A 20,229-nucleotide genomic window follows, 5' to 3' on the forward strand; every position below is an offset into this window, starting at 1 on the left:
AACATATGTCCATTTACTAGGAGACTCCTATGATGGAGCCCAAAGGTGTTGCAACATATTATGCTGTTGTCTAAGTTTGAGGGTGTGCATATTTATACAACCTGATTACCGTGCATTTCTATTTTTTTCTAGTTAATGGTAGAAAGGCTTTTAGTATTTATGTTCGTCTTAATTTTCATGTCACAAAAAAAATTAGATTTGACCAGGGGTGTGTAGACATATCCACGATCTGTCGCAGAGTTGCATGCTATTGCATTCTTTTATAGTGTTGATGGATTATGTTGGTAACCCCCCCCGGTCGCAAATCCACAGCCCACCAGTGCTTTTAACATTGTTTTTTTTTTTTAATTTGAGGAGGCAGTGACTGAATATCAAAAATGTTATGTTAAACATTCTGCCCAGTAAACAGCTTTTTAAGAGAGATGGTTATCATTTTTTTATGAATGGCTACCAAGGGGATCCGAGGTAACGTTAGCTGGGATAAATTTGTTCAGGCAAAAGGATGCGAGTGTGTGTGTCGTACAAGAGCGTGCGGGAGATATGAGTTGCGTTAATGGACGCAGGCGGGGCCGCCTGACAGTGTACGTAAGTCAAGTGAAGGCGGCCCACTGAGAAATCTAAAGGCGAGCATTCATCAAGCAGCATGGGAGGAGAGGAAACGCCTCGACACACTCCGACAGGACTTTTAACCGGGGGGGGGAAGAAGGACCCCCAAGGTTATTGTAGCCTGACGCGAGAGCAACACCGCCGCTCCATAACAGTCGACTGGCAGCGGGATGACGGCAATCAACTTCCTAAATGTTGGGGGCCGCGTCGTGTGCAGTCGTTTCACACTGTGAGTTATGGGCACAATAACATCCAGGAGTGTGTCCTTCAGGGCGATTATGACGCTGACAAAGTGATGCGGGACAGTCGGGCACAGATGGCGTTTACCGCTTCTTATTGCTCTTTTATAACCAACTTCAAGGAACTACGGGAAAAAAAATTAATTGCGAGGTTTGATCATTATGATGGGCACAGTTGACGCTCACTAAGTATTTAGGACGGTTAGGGAGGGGAAAGGGGGGGAAAAAGGTGGAGCAGGAGAAGAGAGTTGTACCAAAAAAGAGCATTTTATTAGAACAAAATGCTTATGTATAAGAGCAGCGATGGGCTTCTGTAACAAAAATAAAAGCTAGACATAAAATAATGAAAGATCTGAACAATACCGCATAATAAAAAAAAAAGATCCACAATGTTTTGTAACAATGTAATTCTTGATCCGTAATAAACATTTAGTTTACAAAAATAAATACAACTTGAATGATCATACAAAGTGTAATCCAGCTTCTGATAACACGCTCATGATAACAATGTAAGAAGTTTTGATACAACCAAACGGTATACAAAATCATTTGAGCCTTCATATCCCCCTCATATATCCTCACGAGTGAGACAATTCAGCGACTTACTAGTAACACCCCCCCCCCCAACAAATGTCATTTTTGGCCGACTAATACGCAATCAAACCTTACGAGTATCAGTGTATGAAGACACTTTTTTCAGTGCGAGTAGTTACTTGAGTACTCACTAATGCAAAGTACGGATACTTCTCAGGCTCTTTATACAAAATAATGAACGCAAGGACAGACAATTGTGAACAAAGACCTTTCTTACCTTCTGATGGACATTATGATTCTGCAGAGTAGCGCCAAGTACTGCCCAAGAGTACATGATGTCCATTTATTTTACATAAAGTATCAGGGGCTGATAATGGCAGGTTCCACAAGTACCCGATACCCTGAAATAAAGCTGGTATTGGCCCGATACTGATACCTCTTAGCAGTTGTAAACCTTCCATGATGCACTAGTAACACAACAAGACTTAACTAGTAAGTATGTGTGAGACACTTGTACCCTCCTGGGCCTTACGAATAGCACCAAAATGCGCACTAGTAGCTTTGTCTTACTTACATAATAGTTGTCTGACTAAAATGTTAAAAAGTACTTGGGCGGGGAAAGAATGTTCCTAGTAAGATTCTACTAGTGGCCCTAGCTGTTCTATTAGTGGGCTGAACACTAGTCACTTGTAAGGACAAAGAGTGCACTAATCCATAATTCACTAGTGTGTACATAAAGGATATTGAATAGATCCTCAAATGTGACGGGCGCATCTTCTTTAGAGCCACGGATGCCACGCGGGGTCCATGCGGCACAAATTGTCGAGGCTGTTTGCCGCAGCCACCAAAGTGTTGACTTTACTCTCGCCTCCCTCGAACTGAGCCAGGTTGTGCAGGCGGGTCATGATGGCGGTGACGGCCTTCTGGACCAGCGAGACCAGCTGCTGGGAGTCCATGTTTTCCGGCTGGCCGGCCGGGGACAGGGGCATGGACGTGTCCTCCTGGGTCTTCTTGTGCCAAGCGATGATTTCGTCGCGCAGCACCGCCTTCAGGATGCCGTCCACCTGGCACAAAACAAAGACATTGGACCCTCGGCTTTGGGAAAACACACTCTGGGACGTCCGTCTTTTATCAAATAAATTTTCCTCTTAAAAGAAAAAAACGCCAAATAAAACCAGTTTTGTGTAAAAAAAAAAAAAAAAAAATTGAAAAAGAAATAAACACTACCACATACAGTGCATACTGTAGTATTTATATCCTTTTCAATCACTGTTTAGAGGCTTCATACGAGGCCTCAGAATAGTTCAGTGGTTTGTTCTTAGACATTCTTTGGTGGTTTTAACTGTGTGTTTTGGATCTTGTTCCTGTTTGGAAGACCCACGACCTGCGGCTGAGACGCAGGTTTTTGACTCGACGGCATATTTTCAGAATGCCTTGACAGTCTTCCAGACACCCTCTCCAGGATGTAGTGAATCAGAGATAGTACAGAGGGTCCGGAAAGCACCGCTGTTTTTTAACATTTTGTCATGTCACTGCCGTATTTCTAAAATGGAATATTGTTAATCTCCCCCCTTGGTGTTGAACATTATCGACCGATAATTAGCATTTTAATGTCATAATTCCTCAATCTGCTCCGCAAAAGACATGTACTCCAGTCGCTGTCGTGTACAGTATATTTCAATAAAAAAGAGTCTTTGTCAAGTCAAACGCGACCCGATACACTCATTACCATGACAACAAGAAATAAATGTCACGCATTAATTGGGGACTGTAAATTGTCCCTAGGTGTGATTGTTAATGTAGCTGTTTTCTGCCTCCAACTGCACTGTGATTGGCTGGCAACCAGTTCAGGGTGTACCCCGCCTCCTGCCAGATGATACCTGGGATAGGCTCCGGCACTCCCGCGACCCTTGTGAGGATTTGCAGCTCATGGACATGCCCCCATTCATTCTTTCCTTTACACGGCTCAGTCATTCAGGTTCCTTTGCAGAAAAACAGCCCCAAAGTCAGAAATCTTGCTTGCTTGCAGGGAAACAGATACTGTATTTTCCGGGCTACAAGCCACAACTTTTTTCACACGCTTTCAACCCTGCGGTTTATGCAGTGATGCGGCTAATTTGCGCATTTTTTCTAAGGGCCGAAAGGGGGCACTGGAGTGGGAAAAGCTAAGAGTGAGACCGAATATATGTGCCGAAGAAGTGACTTTTACCGGTTCGGCACTGCTAGCGCTGCGCTAGCGAGTTACTGCCGTGTTGTAGTGTATATATGTACCAAATTGTATTTCCCTTACAAATGTACTGGGAGAGGCTTATAACCAGGTGTGCTATGTAGGTTGGGAATTACAGTACTCATTTTCCAATATAACTTGCAATTACCAGATATGAAGGGTTTTATAAATAATAAAAATGGTGACTATTCTTCACACATCACTCAAACTTGTGTCATTTACAGTCAATCTTTCCCTCTGACAAATGCGGCCCCCCAAAAAAGAAGGTATGAATAATTTTGGTCTTAACCGTGAATGCGGCTGGCAGCTGCCACATTATTGCCGCTTATGAGATTCCAAGCTAATTCGATAACAGTCCGGGTTTATCTCAAAGTTATCATTATGTGTCTAGGAATGCTGTTTATATGGGCAGTATACGGCAATCTGGAGTGAACTGTTTTCCTCAGCTGTGTGTTTAAGATTGATTTTTTTTTTTTTTCAAAGTTTATATAAAGCCCATGTCAACAAACACAAAGCAGACTCCAAACAAGGGTGTGCCTGTTTCCTCAGTGTGGAAAGCTGCGTCTGCCGTTAGCAGCTCATTATGGCGACAATGATTTGAAATACACAACCAGCTAAACCACCATAGGACCACAATACCAGTCATCATCAGCTAACTAGGTACATAGTCTGCACACTGTTCCCTTATATGATGCGTTGCTTCCGCACGGTTGCTAAGGCTTGTTTATCTCGCCGGTTTTTCCAAATGACTGTCACACGTTGGCGCTGCTCCCTGGAGACAGGAGGCCACGGCAGCCTTGAGGAGTCTACAAGCTTCTGCATTAGCGTGTGAAGCCCCGCCGCTCGCTCTGCAGCTTTACCAAATACTCCACATGGCCGTCGTTACCACCCCGCTGGGTTATGTGGACTAAAACGCACAGCCTGCTGCTTATTCATTGCAGTGCCTTTGTTTAAAACAAACATTTTGTCAAGATTCAAAAGGTGCTGCACATAGGCATTCGGCCAACCGTGATAAGCAGAAAATAGAAACAGCAACACATGAAGAGAACGTCTGCAGTTGATCTACGACATCAAGATCAACATTTAGATTACTTCCTCCCACATCCCAAAAACATGCAACATTCATTGGACACTCTAAATTGCCTCTCGGTGTGATTGTGAGTGTGGCTGTTTGTCTCGATGTGCCCTGCGATTGGCTGCCAACCAGTTCAGAGTGTACCCCGCCTCCTGCCCGTTGACAGCTGGGATAGGCTCCAGCACTCCCCATGACCCTTGTGAGGATAAGCGGCAAATAATATACAAACATAATAGGGCACAAGTGATCACTCTTCATGTGCAAACAATCTCATAAATGCATATATACTGAATATGACCAAACACAGAGATGCACAACAACACACATGCACAAATGCACACCACACATGTACGCAAACATACATAACACACAATATAAACAAACAAAAGAAAAATGCACATCTAGGTATACAGAAAAACACTTGTACAAATATGACTTACAAAAACACATACACTTGTACACAACAACAAATGTATACAAGAGTAAACAAAAATGAAGAAACAAATGCACTCGCTCACAGACACACTGATGTACACAAAATGTTATACAAAAATACACAAATAAATTCAGAAGCATACAAAAACACCAAGAGCATACACAGGTAAATACAGAACTGCACATTATCCACACACAAACCCCAAAACACCTGTACACACATGCACACACACACACACACACACACACACACACACCACACACACACACACACACACACACACACACACACGCAATGACAATTCTAGTTAGATGACTCCAAAGAGCTCTACCTTAAAGTTGGGCTGAGCGAAGCACCGTGCCACAGCGATCATGGAGGCGGTGAGCGGACCCGAGACCCCGATTGTGGTCAGAAACTCTGAGATGTTGGGCGTCAGGCGGAAAGGAACTGGTCGATTGGCGTCAAGGTCGCCCGTGGCGTCATTAATGTCGAACCGGAAGTAGGAGACGTTGAGCTTGCCGGTGTCCTGTGAGCGTGGACAGGGAACAAAGTGTCAGCGGTGTTACGAAACCAAAGGTTGATGTTGATTGAGTTGTGCATTAACCTTGAGAGTGCACAGGAGCTGATAGAACACTTTAGGAAAGGGCGGGCGACAAAACAAGCTTGTATTGATCTGTCCTCTCAGACACAGCAACACGTCAAACTATCTGCAGCTGAACATCTATAATCCTCATTTAACTCTCCTCCCTCTCACTCCCTGCCTGACTTAAATATATACACCACCAGTTTTCATTAGGCCTACCTTTATGGGCAAGAAGACCTCTACAAAAGCGGCCATTTTGGTTGTGATAAGCTCCCTCATATGAAAGGGTGAGTAGCTCTGACAGCTTTATGGCGCTCACCCCTCTCCTCCCATCTCGCCACCCCCTTCCCCCTCTGCTGCTGCCGTCTGCTCCTCCAGCACCCCGTGGCGAGGCTCGGAGCTGTGGGCAGAGGCACCAGTAACTCGCCTGGGTCTGATCGGCCTGCAGACACTACTCAGAAGGCTGAATCAGCGTGCTATTGACCAGCTTCATTAAAGGGGGATGCTGGGAAATGATTTAAACTACACCCGATAAGTAGTCAATAGCGGTTGACCTTTTCCACATTTTTGTCATGTGACAGCCTTATTTTAAATTGGATTCAAGTTTTCTTTTCATGTTTTTTTTTATTTTATTTTACACACAAAGCTCCAAAATAAAGTGGAGGAAAGAAAAAAAGTGATTTAATACCGTAATTTCCGGTCTATAAGCCACAACTTTTTTCACACGCTTTCAACCCTGCGGCTTATGTGGTGATGTGGTTAATTTGTACATTTTTTTACTAACGGCCGCAAGGGGGCACTCAAGCGGGGAAGGTAAGAGTGGGACCGGTGGAATATATGTGCCAAGGAAGTGACTTTTACTGGTATGTTTTTTTTTTTTAACCGGGCTTGTTAGCTCTCCGCTACCGTTGGCGCTGTGCTAGCGTGTTGCTGGTGTGTTACTGCCGCATCTTAGTGATGTAGGTATGTTTTTTTTAACCAGCCCTGTTATGTGCTGCGCTACCGTGTTTCTACTGTGGAGCTGCCGTGGCAGTTTTTTTTTTTACTGGTATGGTTGTTTTTTTTTTACCAGCCCTGTTCGTGGTACCGTGCTGTCGCTATGTGAAGCTAAGGTAAGATATTAAAAGTTTGAAAACTATTTCTGTGTACCGTCTTTCTTTGTAAATATCTCCTGTTTCAATGCGGGCACTTGCGGCTTTTACACAGGTGTAGCTTATGCATTTACAAAATGGTATTTCCTTTAAAAATGTACTGGGTGAGGCTTATAATCAGGTGCACTCTGTAGGACGGAAATTACGGTAATTATAGCCATTATATTTTGACAAATGTATTATTCACAGGATTTGGGCAGTACTTTGTCAGTACACTTCTAGCGGCAACTACAGTCACAAGGATTTTGAATATCACCATAAGCTTGGCACATAAGCACCTTTGAGAAGTATCCCCAATTTCTTGTTCTTTTCATTTTTAGGGGAAAGCAACTGAAAATACTAAATGGAGGTTTATCCCACTTATTCAAGAATTTCGGGATTAAAAAAAAAAAAAAAAGTCCAATAGAATTATAATGTGTGTCAGTTATCTGCAGATTTTCGCTATTTGTGGCCCAGGCTGGTCAGGTGTGTAACATGATAAAATGTGGAAAGAGTGAATTGCTTTGAATACTTTTGGGATGCTCTTTACTTGGTGCAACAGTGCAAGTGCACACATGGGAAATAATAGCTATTGTTATTGTGAAAAATATTTATTGAGTGAAAGACAATGACAATTATACAAGGAATTTGGAAGAGCTCCTCAGGAGGTATAATACTAACCACGAGTACTGCAAAAATGCAAGATTAGCCCCGATGACAAAATTTGATTGTTTATGCGAAACACAGGACTCCACAAAGCCTGACTGGGCTACGTAAGGCCCTATGGTAGTTAGTAAGAAGAATCTATTGAAGCAGGGTGGGACACAAATATGTGGTGGTGATGTCCTCTCCTTGCGTTCTGCAGCTTGGTGTGCGTGTGTACGTACACGCACTCTCTGCACCGTAATCCTCCTGTGTCTAATGGGATCTGCAGAATTGAACAGGCAGAGTGGGGGCTTAATACGGATGCTTAGCTGCCCGGAGGAACGCCTGTCAGCAAAGGGCGATTAGGATCAGAGGGGAGGGGCGGCTGACTGACACAATCATCTTTAATGACTTTGAAAACGCTGTCTGAGGACCCCGAGCGGGGACAGAGACGCAGATGCGCTCACACACAAATGCAGCCTCTTCAAATTGAAACATCTTGGATTGTTGGAGCAGAGGGGGACTGCATATAATGTTCTGTCAAAACATCTGTCGCATTTACAGCAGCTGCTTGACTGACACACGTTAATGTGAATGTCACAGTAGAGAAGGATGAGTCATAACGACAGATATAGTGTAGGTAATGGTGATCTCAATGCATTTATATGTGCCAGTATATTAAATTAAGCTGCATAGAGTCTTTATGTCCTTGAAAAAAGTCTGACATTTATGGTAGTGCCTACCTACACTTACAGCTCGGTGACTAATCCGTTTTATTGATCAATTCATGTTTATTTGCATGGACATTTTTTTGCACCTTCTATAGTTTTAATTGACAACATAGCTACGAATAAACAAGAGATAGCTTACAAAAGCAGAGTCAGTGATGGCAAATTAGCATTTTGGTCATCTTTTCTGATCACTCCAGTGAATATTTTTCAAAAAAAGCTCTAGTGTGTTCAATTCCCAAACAAACATTTTAACATTGACAAAAAACGAGGTCATTGGAAGGCGAGTGCAGAGTCAATCATGCGGAACATTGATAAAGATTCTCAAATTAAAATTGGGGCGTTATATACACACGCACACACACACACACAGATACTTTACTTACCTGAGCTATTTGGAGCATCTCTGGGTTGAGCCGATTCAGGTGCAGCATAAACTCAGCCAGGCCTATGAGGGCCAGCTGGATGGTGAACATTTTCCGGAAGGTCCAGTAGTCAGTAGCATTGGGAAAGGTGTGGAGGGCCCACTCCTTCAGCATGCTGCGCGGCACCATGTTGCCCTGGACCTCCTTTAGGATGTCTCGTAGGACCTGGTGACCATGGGGAGATGTACTGATGAAACAAAGGTTACCTTTCCCTCCAAGCAGTGTTCATATAACTATGACAGGTGCATGAGACCACCAAGCTGAATTATATTTTACAGGATGTACAGTGTTTGCGCAAAAGTATTTGAATGAGTTGCTTGATGCACCACAATAGTGATTCCTTGCCATTCTGAGCAGCACAAAACCACCTAAAAATTTTTTTGAAGTAAAGAACTGTTCAAAACGCCTTGATTAAAAAGAAGAAAAAAGAAGAAGGAGGCAGAGGAGCTTGGCCCAAGTCATTGCAAATTCAATTATTTCAATTTGTCCGTAAAGCAGAATTCTAATGTCCTCCACACCTGGTGGCTGGCCTGTGTGCCTCTGGCTTGCACTGTTGCCAGACGATCGTAATATCTGGAAATGGGGTTGTCATGCTCGATACCCTTCTTGGCACAACGTTGTTTGTAGATTTCGACCAGTGACAGAGACGAAGGGTTGTCCTCCACCAGCCGCATCTGAGGAGAGACCGCTACCACTCTCGGGACTAGAAAAAAAGAGGTGGTGTGATAAAGATGAGGTTCAGAGGAAGAAGATGAGGTAACTAGTGGCAAACTGTAAACTTTGTCACTGACAAGTCAATGGTATCAGTTAAAATGCAATATAATCAGGCAACTGAAATATTTTAGACCTGAGAGCATGCCATGTGTCTAAACCAAGCACGGCCAATTAAAGAAGACAGTGGGTTGAGCCACAGACAAAGAAAACCCAAACATTTACATCTACTGCCTAACCAATTCAAAACAACACTGGCCATAGAATATTTTAGGAATTGGCTTGGAATAGACTGTTGAATTCCATATCCTTACTCGCCCCTTAAACAAAAAACAAATCAAGTGCACAAATGGAGAGTGGACAAGCATCTCGGTGGAGACAAACCACAGGGGAATCATGCGGGAGGACATTGTGATTTTAAGAGGGAACTGAAATTGTGTGAGGTGCGTTAAGAGGCAGAAACGGACAGAAAAAGAAATGAGTCACGTGATTTTATGAGTGGAGTGCAGTGTTCCTGATTGCCAAAGGTTAGTTTCAGTTTTTTTGTACTGTAATCACATTTACCGTACAATTCTCTAACCTCTATAGACAATGCACCTACTGAAACAATTAAAAAAAATCCACAAAAGCCAGATATATTGGGTATTGTGCTGCCCCCTTTAGTGTACAACCCTTTTGGTTGACTACCAGAAGTGTGAGATAGGTAAAGTCCATTGAGGAAGTCAAGAAGCAGCAGACAGTCACCAACGTAAAGTAAATGTAAACATTTTCAAACTCAAACATATCAAGTAGTTTCAAAAGAGCACAGAGAAAATATGTCTCTGAGCATTGTTGGATGTTCTCTTTGTATTACTGCCGCATTTGTGTTAAATTAACAGTTGGCTGAAGGTTTAAAAAGGTTTTCAATAGTGGTGCTAATATTTGTCAGCCAGGCTGTGGCATTTTCATTTGTATGTTAGCATTAAGCTAGCAGAACTACACGTCAACAAGCGTTTCAACAAATATACACCGAAAAAAAATTATGAGCTAATTGAAAAATTAAATTGCTCAATTTTGCTGAAAAGAGTAGCTTAGAATAGACAATGCAATGCTCCCCGGATAGCGGAACATTGACAATAAAGCAAAATCTTCACTTGAAAGCCAAAGAGGTTTGAAGATAGGGTAAACTGAAATCTTAGATTTCAAATTTCACTTTAAATCTGCCAAATGTATGAGAACTGTGTGCTTTTTCTGTGTTTCTACCAGTGAAGAAGAGGTGTCTTTTGGTGGTTTCTTTTCTCTTCTCCAGACAGGGGTTGAGAAGTCGCAGGAGCTGCAGAACCCTCTCCTCGCGTCGAGACTCGGTCAGGCAGGCGTCATTCATCACTAAGTAGGGGTAGATCTTGCCATTGTGGCCCCGAATGTAAAGGCGTCGTGCTGCAGTATTGTGCTTCTGAACAATCTCGACTCTAGGCATGAATCTAAAAAGAGGAACCAGAAACAGAGCACAAAATCACACAAGTTAAACAATAGCTACTACAGTGCAATTTCCACCGTCTCTCACCTGGCAATCTTGATGTAGTAGTGTGTTGGCTTGGGCATGAGGAACTCCCCCGGGATCTCCACCTCAGCAGTTTGCGCAGAGAAGTTGCTGAGGAAGCGGCACTTCTCCTCAATCAGGAAGAACTTTGGAAGTTGCTTGGTCTTAGCCTCCAGGATCTTAATCCACTTCTTGAGTTTGGAAATTAGATTGTGAAGTTTCATGGAGCCGGGCACGCTAAAATCAAAGTCTGGTGGGAGGGGAAGACAAACAATAAGAAATTACTTGAGGTGAAAAAAAAGAAGGAATACACAACAACCAAGTTTTTACCAAGATGCTAAGTGATACTGAATTCCGAGCAATAACACATCAGTGACCTTGAGAAATGCAACCCTTCCAGAGTGCTCCACTGGAGCTGATCTCAGTTGCCAACACTACAAGGCTGGAAGAGGAGTGGGCAGCTCACATGTGTGCTAGTGCATGTGTGACCATGATCCTTTCCTGTATACGTCACGAGTATTTAGTAAAAATGCAAGGCCAAAACTCAAAAAAGTTATTTAAAAATGTAACCTTACTGTTCATTGGTTTCAATTTCTTTGTTTATTTACTTTTTACTTCATCAGTGATATGGACTTAAACAAGTGTTTGTTACAGTGAGGTCCTCAGGGAGGATGGTGACTGCACAAATATTGTATTTCATTCCTGGCCTTGTCTCTCGTGTAAAGCCCCTTGAGGGGAGGGGGGAAAAAAAAAAAAAAAAAAAAAAAAAAAAATCACATGTTGCCTGGTGGGCAGCACAAGTAGGACTAGCTGCTTCATTGGCTTAAAATCTCCTTTAGGAGGCTGAGACATTATTAAATCAGTAAAAATAAGAATAAAAATGTCTAAGTATTAAACTGTTGTTTCAAATAACAGTGCAGCCAGGATGTTTGGTTGAGCTGTAATCAGCAACAATAAGGGAAGGAGGGGAGTGTGCAAAGCTCTTGTGAATATCAAGTGATCACGTACACTGCACGTGCACAGCTATAGCTCCTATTTCAGGGTTAGAGTTATAACAAATCAATGAAATCTGCAATGCTGTGCTATTGCAAAAACAGTTCAATCTTTCCCACAGTGACAGCACCTATTTTTTTTAAAGGAGCCCTTTAGAAAAATAAGAAACAAAAAAACATTGTTCTTTTTGTAGTGACCCTATTTTGGTGTCCATCTGCCTGCAATTCACCTATACTACTAGCGGCGGTAAAACAAACGGTCCAGAGAAATTGCTACCTGTCAACAATTTAACACCTTAAAGGAGTATAACCCTCCCAAATAGAAAAAGAGATACCCTTTGAAGCCACAAAGCAATACAGTAAATATTCATTCTCGACCAGATAAAAACCTAGAATTGCAGTCCCGACAATTGAAGACTCCTCTGACAAACAGCAGAATCAACAAAAGGCTCACAGAATGCCAGGGGGAAGAAAGCTGGACAGCCTGCTCTATGACCCATCTTCTTAAGCCAATTCTGGCGCTCAGTTCCATCTGCCCGCCTGACACCAAACAGCAGCGAAGCGCTGTACAGCAGAACATTTATTGCACCATATATGCTATATTCAATAACTGCTACAAGGTGGATGGACATGTCACAGTATGGGGAGGGGCTGGATTGTATTCTGCTTTCAAGCAGCAAGCTACAGCTCATATAGACGTTGCTAAACCTGAGAGACAGAGTGATGGGTGACAATCAATTCCTGGAGAGAAATTCAATTTTCATAGAATCCAAGAGATATTAATGTTAAGAGGGCTGTCACTACCAGGTGCTAAACCAATATGCGACTAAACGCGTATCCAATCCGAAAAGACATTTGCACGGCAGAACACACAGAACTTCAATAAACAGAAATATTATGCAATTTTAGCCTCCCAGAAAAACGTCTTCCGAACAGATCCACGACTAAAACAGCAACTCATGCAAATAGCATTTGCCATAATTGGATTTGAATGCCTCCCTGCTGCCAGATGTTATATATGCTCACATAAACCCATATTTTCCAGCCCACAAACCCTGTGAAAGCAAGTGAGCCACTAGCACGGTACAGGGAATGGGAGCTTGGCTCCACAGCCGCTCTGTAAACCCTTTTTGTTCCGCTTTGGCGAAGGCTTGTGCGGCTTGGGTCGCGGTCGGCCATGCTCACACTTTGCCGTGGGGACAGCTGTGTAGCAATGGTGGATGGGCTCGCTGTGAGGCAGGACCCTTGATGATGTCTGGCTGCGTGAGCACAGCTGGCACTGCAACATCTGGTGAGATTTATCACCACGGCGCTCGCTGCGAGCATCGCACATCATTGTTTGTGTTGTTCATTCAGTCGGTCTGGGTGTCGCCGCCATGTTTTTGCACGCTAATGGCATCGCACCTACCATCTTGATCCCTTCCAGAGCCACATTTTCATAGTTTTCCATTTGTTGTCACTGTATATTGTATTTATCACTTTCATATTATCCTCAAAATGATTTATTGATCTTTCTGGTCATGATTCTCTTCTTTCACTCACTATTCAAACAATTGCTCTGTTGGACGCTTTTACGGTCAGCAAAGGAGAGAAGACTGGAGTGTATGGAAAATAAGACTGGACTGAGTTGAGCTGACATGCACATGCAGTCAGCCTGGAGTGAAAGCAGGAGTGAAAAGCATTTACAACGAGGTTTATTTTAACACTGACTTCTGGCACTTGTTTAAAACTGGAGGGATTGTTTGCCTGAACATGTGTCAAAACGCACTTAAATAAATTGGCACCTTGTTTCCTTATTTTGCCATTCTTCACGTGAAAAGGATCACACGGGAAAAAAAATTGACACCTATAATAATCTCCATAAACAACATGTCACATTAGATGCAATTTGTAATGTTTGCACAGCTTCACATGATGACAACACTAAAATGAATGTTTTGAAAGAAAGTCCAATGGACAAGGATAATCTTAAGTCATTTCCTATTCTTGGTTGAGGTTTCAAACTGTAGATTTTCACTCTAATAAGAAAAATCAAGAACTGTGAGTTAGATGTTTCTAGGGGCCAGAGTAGGAAATGTTGCAGTAGACACCGAGTTAAGCTCACATAGCCCAGAAACTACTCCTTTACTGAGGCAATACATTATAATAATTTATATTGACTTGAAAATTCCAATTATTTTTCAGTTTTGTGCATCTTGCAAACATAAGTCAGACTTTCCATCTATGCATCCATTCTTTTTCCATGCTGCTTATCCTATTGAGGGCCCCGGAGAGCTTAAGCATATCCAGGCTGACTCTGGGCAAAAGGCTGACTAAACCCTGGAATGGTCACCAATCATTCTTTGGGAGATATTGAAAGACAATAAATCATACTCAGACAGTCAGTGAGTAGGAATTAAACCAACAACAATGTATCACTATACCACCAGTGACTCAGGTCAGACAGTGCAAGAACAAAAGGCATGTGCACTTTCCATTTTTTCCATCTCTCAGTGGAATGCAAACCTCACAACTTTGCAATCAATGAATTGCTTGAAAATGCATCGTGTAAACTGTGTACATTTTACGATTGTCACACACACTGTGCCTCTTCATATATGTACAAATGTATCCATGTCCACATCTCAAGAAGAGAAATGACAGTATTTCACTAACCGGTCGTGAACTGGCCCTTCATTTTCTGGAAGACAGGGTCCTGGGCTGTGGCCTGTGCACGACGGGCCAGCGACTCTGAGGCAGCACTGGAGAACATGGTGGACACATTGGAAACATTCTCCAAGCCGACGCCAAAGGTGCTGACTAGTTTCTTGACAAAGTTGAGCGTGTGTGGTGTGATCTTGGCATCGGACACTGCGCCACTTTTCTCAAAGGCCACAGAGTAGCACTTAGCCAGGCCCTGTTGGAGCTGCCTCAAAACCTGCATTGATAAAAGCATTCAGTGATTATACACAAATAACCTAGAAAAAAAAACAATACATCAGTAATAACACTCTAAAAGCAAGAAACAAGTTGAGGGATGATAGCGCTTCTCTATTGTGCCCAATAAACCCAGGACAGTGCCTGCAGCTGCTGCAGTTTCCCAAACCAACCAACACGATGAAACTTGTGCCTCCAAATCACATGCCCTGTCTCACATGTTCATCACATCTATTCATCAGCCTTCTTCTTTAAATCTCCTCCTCCTGCCTCTTTCACTCCAGAAGTGATACTTGCTCACAGTATGGATTCCACTATCCATGACCAGTGTGACAGTCTGAGCGCTCCCAGTGCTGAAAAGTCTCCTTGTGATTAATGCGCATGCACGTATATTTTGTAAACTTCCGGCCAGGCTGAAAGATCCCCATCCATGCTTCAACATGTGCCATTCGACAACTTTTCACCGAGTGTTCATGTTCGCCATGGATGTCTCAGAAAGAAGAACACAGCGAATGTACATGTATGTGTATATCTTTTTATCAACTTTTGTTTTAAGGTTTGGTTAGGGTTAGGATATAACGTATGTTAGCTATGTAGAAGCAGGGGAACTATGAGACCGGGGGACTTCCCAGTAAGTGTCTGCTACGTACCCAGGGATCCCCTGTTAGTAACATACGCATTAATCACAAGGAAACTTTTCAACACGGGGGAGCGCTCATACTGTCACATCGGACCACGTGCATTTGGAGAATGGTCTATCCTGGTTAGGATATAACAAATATTAGACCACATATGGTCATGCTTACACTGCTAAAATGTGATTTTATCTGTTTTGTAGGTGCAACTGGGAGAGAACCTACACGATAAACGGTTCATCTGTGAACAGGGTGCAGCAGTGGCCCACCTCTGTCTTAAATCAAAGCCACCTATCCCCTTGTAAAATAACAGGAAGAACTGAAAGACGAGAACTGGACTGGGTACGTGTGGACATCCAGGTTGGGTGCACCAACTTGGGTTCGCAAATTGGCACAGATTGAGAAGAGGATCAAGTCAACTGTATTATTTTTTCACATATACAGAATTTTGTTCTCACCTCCTCATGCCAGTTCTCTCTGAACCACACCATCTGGTCCACGATTCCCTCCAGGGAGGAGAGGAGGGTGGGGTGGAGCTCACGCTGCATGTGCATGATTCGGCTGCAGCGCCACATCGGGGCTGTGGCCCTGATGGGCCCTGGGTCGGAGGCCCCTGAGTGCGACTGGGACCCCACTGAAGCAGGCTGCTGTTGTCCAGATGCATCTAAGGGACAAGCATTTAGTATTAAAGACAAATCTAGGGAATCTGTTCATTGATACATAAAGTGGCGTCTCGACCTAGAAGTTAAATTCATTCTGTGACCATGTTTGTAACTCATAACTCATCCAGCCATTATCCAAGTCGCTTATCCTCACAAGGGTCACAGGAGAGACAGAGCCTATCCCAGGCAGCTTTGGGCGAAAGATGGACTACACCCTTAACTGCTCGCTAGTCAGTCGCAGGGCAGATATCGACACCATCACTGAGTGGAAATCGATCCCACGCTACCTACACCAAAGCCAGTGAGTCCTGTAACGTGTAACCATCAATCTCAAATCATCTCTTCCCTTTGAAATGTAGAGAAATTTCATGAATCTGTTTCAGTCCCCATAAAACAGCAATTTCTGTAATATTTTTAATAAGGAAAATACCATTCTACTGTATAATACTAAATATGCATGTCACAAGAACTCATTAAGCTGCGGTAATACTAGTTTGCAGAGGATAAGAAAATATACCTGTAAGTATTGTTGCACTATGTGTATACATAGGTTGTTGCAATATTTGTGCGCAAATATGAGTTGTTTAAAGCGCTATAACACCATGCCATCGATGCCAGTTTGGTTCGCCCGTCTACAGTGTTTAGCATTGTGTGTTAGTATTAAAGTAGCATACTTTTGTGTGACAAATGTGTAATTTTCTTCATTTTATGTTTAAATGTCAACTGACAATGGTAATAAACATCTTAGGCAAGGACTTTGCCTCTTTTTTGAAGAATTGTTCACTCGCTCTAAAACTGAAAAGTATGCTGGCACTGTACAGCATCATGAATCACATTTTCCCCCGCAACTCGAGACAAAAAAAAAGACCAATCTTGAAGAGCTCTTCAGCAGGGTTATTCGTAAGTTGAGGTACCACTGTCTTCACGCGACATTGTTCAATATGGTATCAATATAAAAAAATCCGTGTTCTTACCACTTTTGTAGCGCTCCCTTTGCTCGATCTTGAGTGTCAAGTAAAGGGTACGAATTGGGAAGTAGACAGCCTGGGGGTAAACGCGTCCCACCTGGCGGATAAAAAGAGGGTCAGATATTACATTTCAAAGACTCCTCCCTTGGGACAGCAAAGGAGACAGGGCGAGGCACACAGAGATGGCAAAGGCAGGAGATGCGAGAGAGTGTGAGATACTGGTCCAAAGATACTGTGCTTGTGTGTGTGTGTGTGTGTGTGTGTGTGTGTGTGTGTGTGTGTGTGTGTCAAGCGAGAGATCACACTGACACGGCAAGCAACCTCTGGTGTAACAGAGCGAGTGTTTGAAGCTATGCGTCAGGGGGGTTGAGATGCAAAACTGAATGCTAGTGATGATGAAACTGACCTTTTCATTCAGAGTCACTGACAACATTGGAGAAGCTAAACACATGAAGCCAGGATAAAAGAGGTGTTTGGTTAAAAGGTTTGAGTGATTGATGCCAATGGATGACACCTATTAATTCTAATGTAGTTAAAATAATGTTTTTACCGGCATGCATTGTTTAGAGCTCATCCCCTCTGCTGTGCAAAAATATAGCTATGAACAGGGATGGTACTTTTCAAAAGGTGTGTTGCTAAATTAGTGACTTCCCCAACTCCAATAATGACTAGTTTTCAAAAACACGCTTGGCAACTTTAATTCTTGCAAAGAAACAAAGATCACGAGTGGAATTACTTTCACATTGAGCCTTGGATGCCATTGCCAACAATATGGACATTTATAGGTTGCAAAAGTATGGACAGATCGACGTTGGGAACTTTTGACATCACTCGTACCTGCAGTTTGATGGCTCAATTTTTCTTAAATTGTGGAACCCATAATGTTTATTTAGGATTGTATTTGACAAATGGGGCATTTTCTGAAAGGAAAAAGTTATATTCCACATTATCTGTAAATTAAAAAAAAATTCGATTACTTCATTGGAATTACATGCTCGGGCGCAAAACTTTCAGTGACAAAAATGCTTTCAAAGGTTTTTTGGTAAGACCAGAAATGGAGCAAGAAATCCCAGAAGGGGAAAACACGCTAAAAGGAAAACTGTGAACCGTGAATTGTGAATAATGTCATTGTTCATTGTTTTTTCTGTAGTGTGTGTGTCCGCATAAGGGTGTTAAAAAAGAAAAAAAAAAAGGGTGTGTGTGTGTGTGGGGGGGGGGGGGGTTAATAAGACCAGCCCCATTAAAAATAAGCAAAATTGCCCCAAAAAAATCTAAAAGCTACTTTTGAATTGAACTGCACAAGAGTGATTTGAGCTCCAGGTAAGATGATTTGGAAATGAAATGACTCATAAATAAACACAGACAAGAAGCAATACAGAACAGAATCCACCACTGTCTTATCTGGAACAGAATAAGTCATATATCAATCCCTAACATAACAACAATTACACGTATGAGTACAGACTGCATATTGTACAGATTCTAAAATGACTCATCTATGATTGATGTATTATGAGAAAAAGAAATGACTGACAATAGACTGTGAACGATGACAAAGTTGCCTGTAGTTTATGTTATAAAATTAAATAATAAGCAGCTTGTTTTGGACTTCGGGTATATGGGAGATGAAAAGAGGACTAATGAGTGTTTTTCCACAAGCTATTTCCCAAAAAAGTAGGATTCTATATTTGGCTCTGCACAAGCATGGCTTTCAGGGGGGGTTCTCCTGTGCCTCTAATCAAGATTGGAAAGAATCAGACGGGATCTTTGTAGAAGAGCACCTGGTGGATTAACAATGTTGTGCAAGGCTGTGACTGTAGTGAATCTAATCTGGGACACCATGGAACTGACAGAAGATAGATCTGCTGCTTGATTGAAATAGCTTTTTCTTGTTACTTTTGACACTTGCTTGAATGAGGCCCACAAGTTTGCTTCTGCGCTATTCCTACCTCTTCTATTCCCTCTATGGTAAGATAGAAAGAGTAGTTAGACACTCCTCAATCTTGATTTCCCTACTAGAAGAGCACATTTATGCAAAAATCCTTGGCTATAAAGACATTCTACCAGAGACTAAAATTGTTTACCTGCCCTCAATGTCCAAATTCCATGTAATGAATGGAAGAGGGAGCTGTTAAGATAGGAATAGCCAAGAGGATGACTAAGCAGAATGAGAGGAAGAAACTCAAGTTGGCATCTAAGAGCAGCATTAAACATGAAAGAGGAAGGAACTACAGATTAGCAGACTAATGGGAAGTTGGAATTTTTGTGAAGCCAAGGTGGGCTGAGGGTAAAAGGGTGAATGGTTGATAAGAAGGGAGGTTGGGCGTATGGGTGAGGGGCTGCTGATATTCTCTTAACTTCTGATTCATCTCGCCACCTTCCCCAAGGCTCTCTATGCCTCACCTTCATCAATTTTTCAACATAGGTTTTTTTAAACATCCCGCCGCCATGGAAAATTATAAATAATTCAGAAATGTTACTGTGATAAAGAAAGGATTCTGTCTTTACATACAAAGCTCTGAAGTGAACACCGTTAACCTTTTACTCATCAGTCATTGCAGAGTGGTCGCACAGACCACAAACGCGAATGGATCTGCACAGATATTTTGCCGGTGACATGAAGCAGTTTCCTCTTCATCAACAACAAAATCATAAGATCATATCACTTGCTGGTTGTGACTTGACATGACAAATCCTCTCCCTGGATCAAAACTCATCTTTTTCCTGAAAATGTCGGAACAATATCCTTGCTCTGTCGAGGGGATGGATGTTTGATATGCTTTCTACTCTTTGAAGATCATCCTCTTCAAATCGTGCAGAAAAAAATACTCCATTAAGCAACTCAAATTAGTCGTTGCATTAATTACGTGGCCTGCTCCTGCCATTGGGATGCGTACAATATTAACTTTATAATCATGTGCAAATAATTTAAAATCCAATTTACCATCGAGTGAAAGCCAATGAATGGGTGTCATCAAAAAGGAAGTCGTGTGTGTGCGTGTGTGTGTGTGTGTTGGGGCCTGAATGGTTAATTTGGTAAATAGGATGCAGCCAAGCTAGATATCACTTTGGCGTAAATGCTGTTAATTCATCGCCATTATAAAGATGCTTATGAAAACTGATGCTAACACCGGAGCCAGATGCGCTGGACTGAATGGATGTGATGAAGGAAGAGCACAAAAATATTTAATCAGTGGA

The 20,229-nt window shown here is 42.4% G+C and overlaps 1 protein-coding gene across 2 annotated transcripts in view; it reads right to left on the reverse strand.

The window, feature by feature from the left end:
* Window positions 1-1,093: 1,093 nt before the first annotated feature.
* Window positions 1,094-20,229, reverse strand: part of trrap (transformation/transcription domain-associated protein) — a 74,168-nt gene continuing 55,032 nt past the window's right edge. For both annotated transcript variants that reach the window (XM_061810095.1, XM_061810094.1), the window contains exons 64-72: window positions 17,038-17,128; window positions 15,860-16,065; window positions 14,506-14,767; window positions 10,883-11,108; window positions 10,582-10,799; window positions 9,147-9,331; window positions 8,590-8,793; window positions 5,449-5,643; window positions 1,094-2,443 (exon numbers count right to left, since the gene is read on the reverse strand). In XM_061810095.1, coding sequence (XP_061666079.1) covers window positions 2,159-2,443; window positions 5,449-5,643; window positions 8,590-8,793; window positions 9,147-9,331; window positions 10,582-10,799; window positions 10,883-11,108; window positions 14,506-14,767; window positions 15,860-16,065; window positions 17,038-17,128 — 1,872 coding nt within the window. In that variant the 3' untranslated portion in view covers window positions 1,094-2,158. The remainder of the gene's footprint in view (window positions 2,444-5,448; window positions 5,644-8,589; window positions 8,794-9,146; window positions 9,332-10,581; window positions 10,800-10,882; window positions 11,109-14,505; window positions 14,768-15,859; window positions 16,066-17,037; window positions 17,129-20,229) is intronic.

This window comes from Syngnathoides biaculeatus, chromosome 22 (assembly GCF_019802595.1).
Source record: "Syngnathoides biaculeatus isolate LvHL_M chromosome 22, ASM1980259v1, whole genome shotgun sequence".
Taxonomy (NCBI): Eukaryota; Metazoa; Chordata; class Actinopteri; order Syngnathiformes; family Syngnathidae; genus Syngnathoides; species Syngnathoides biaculeatus.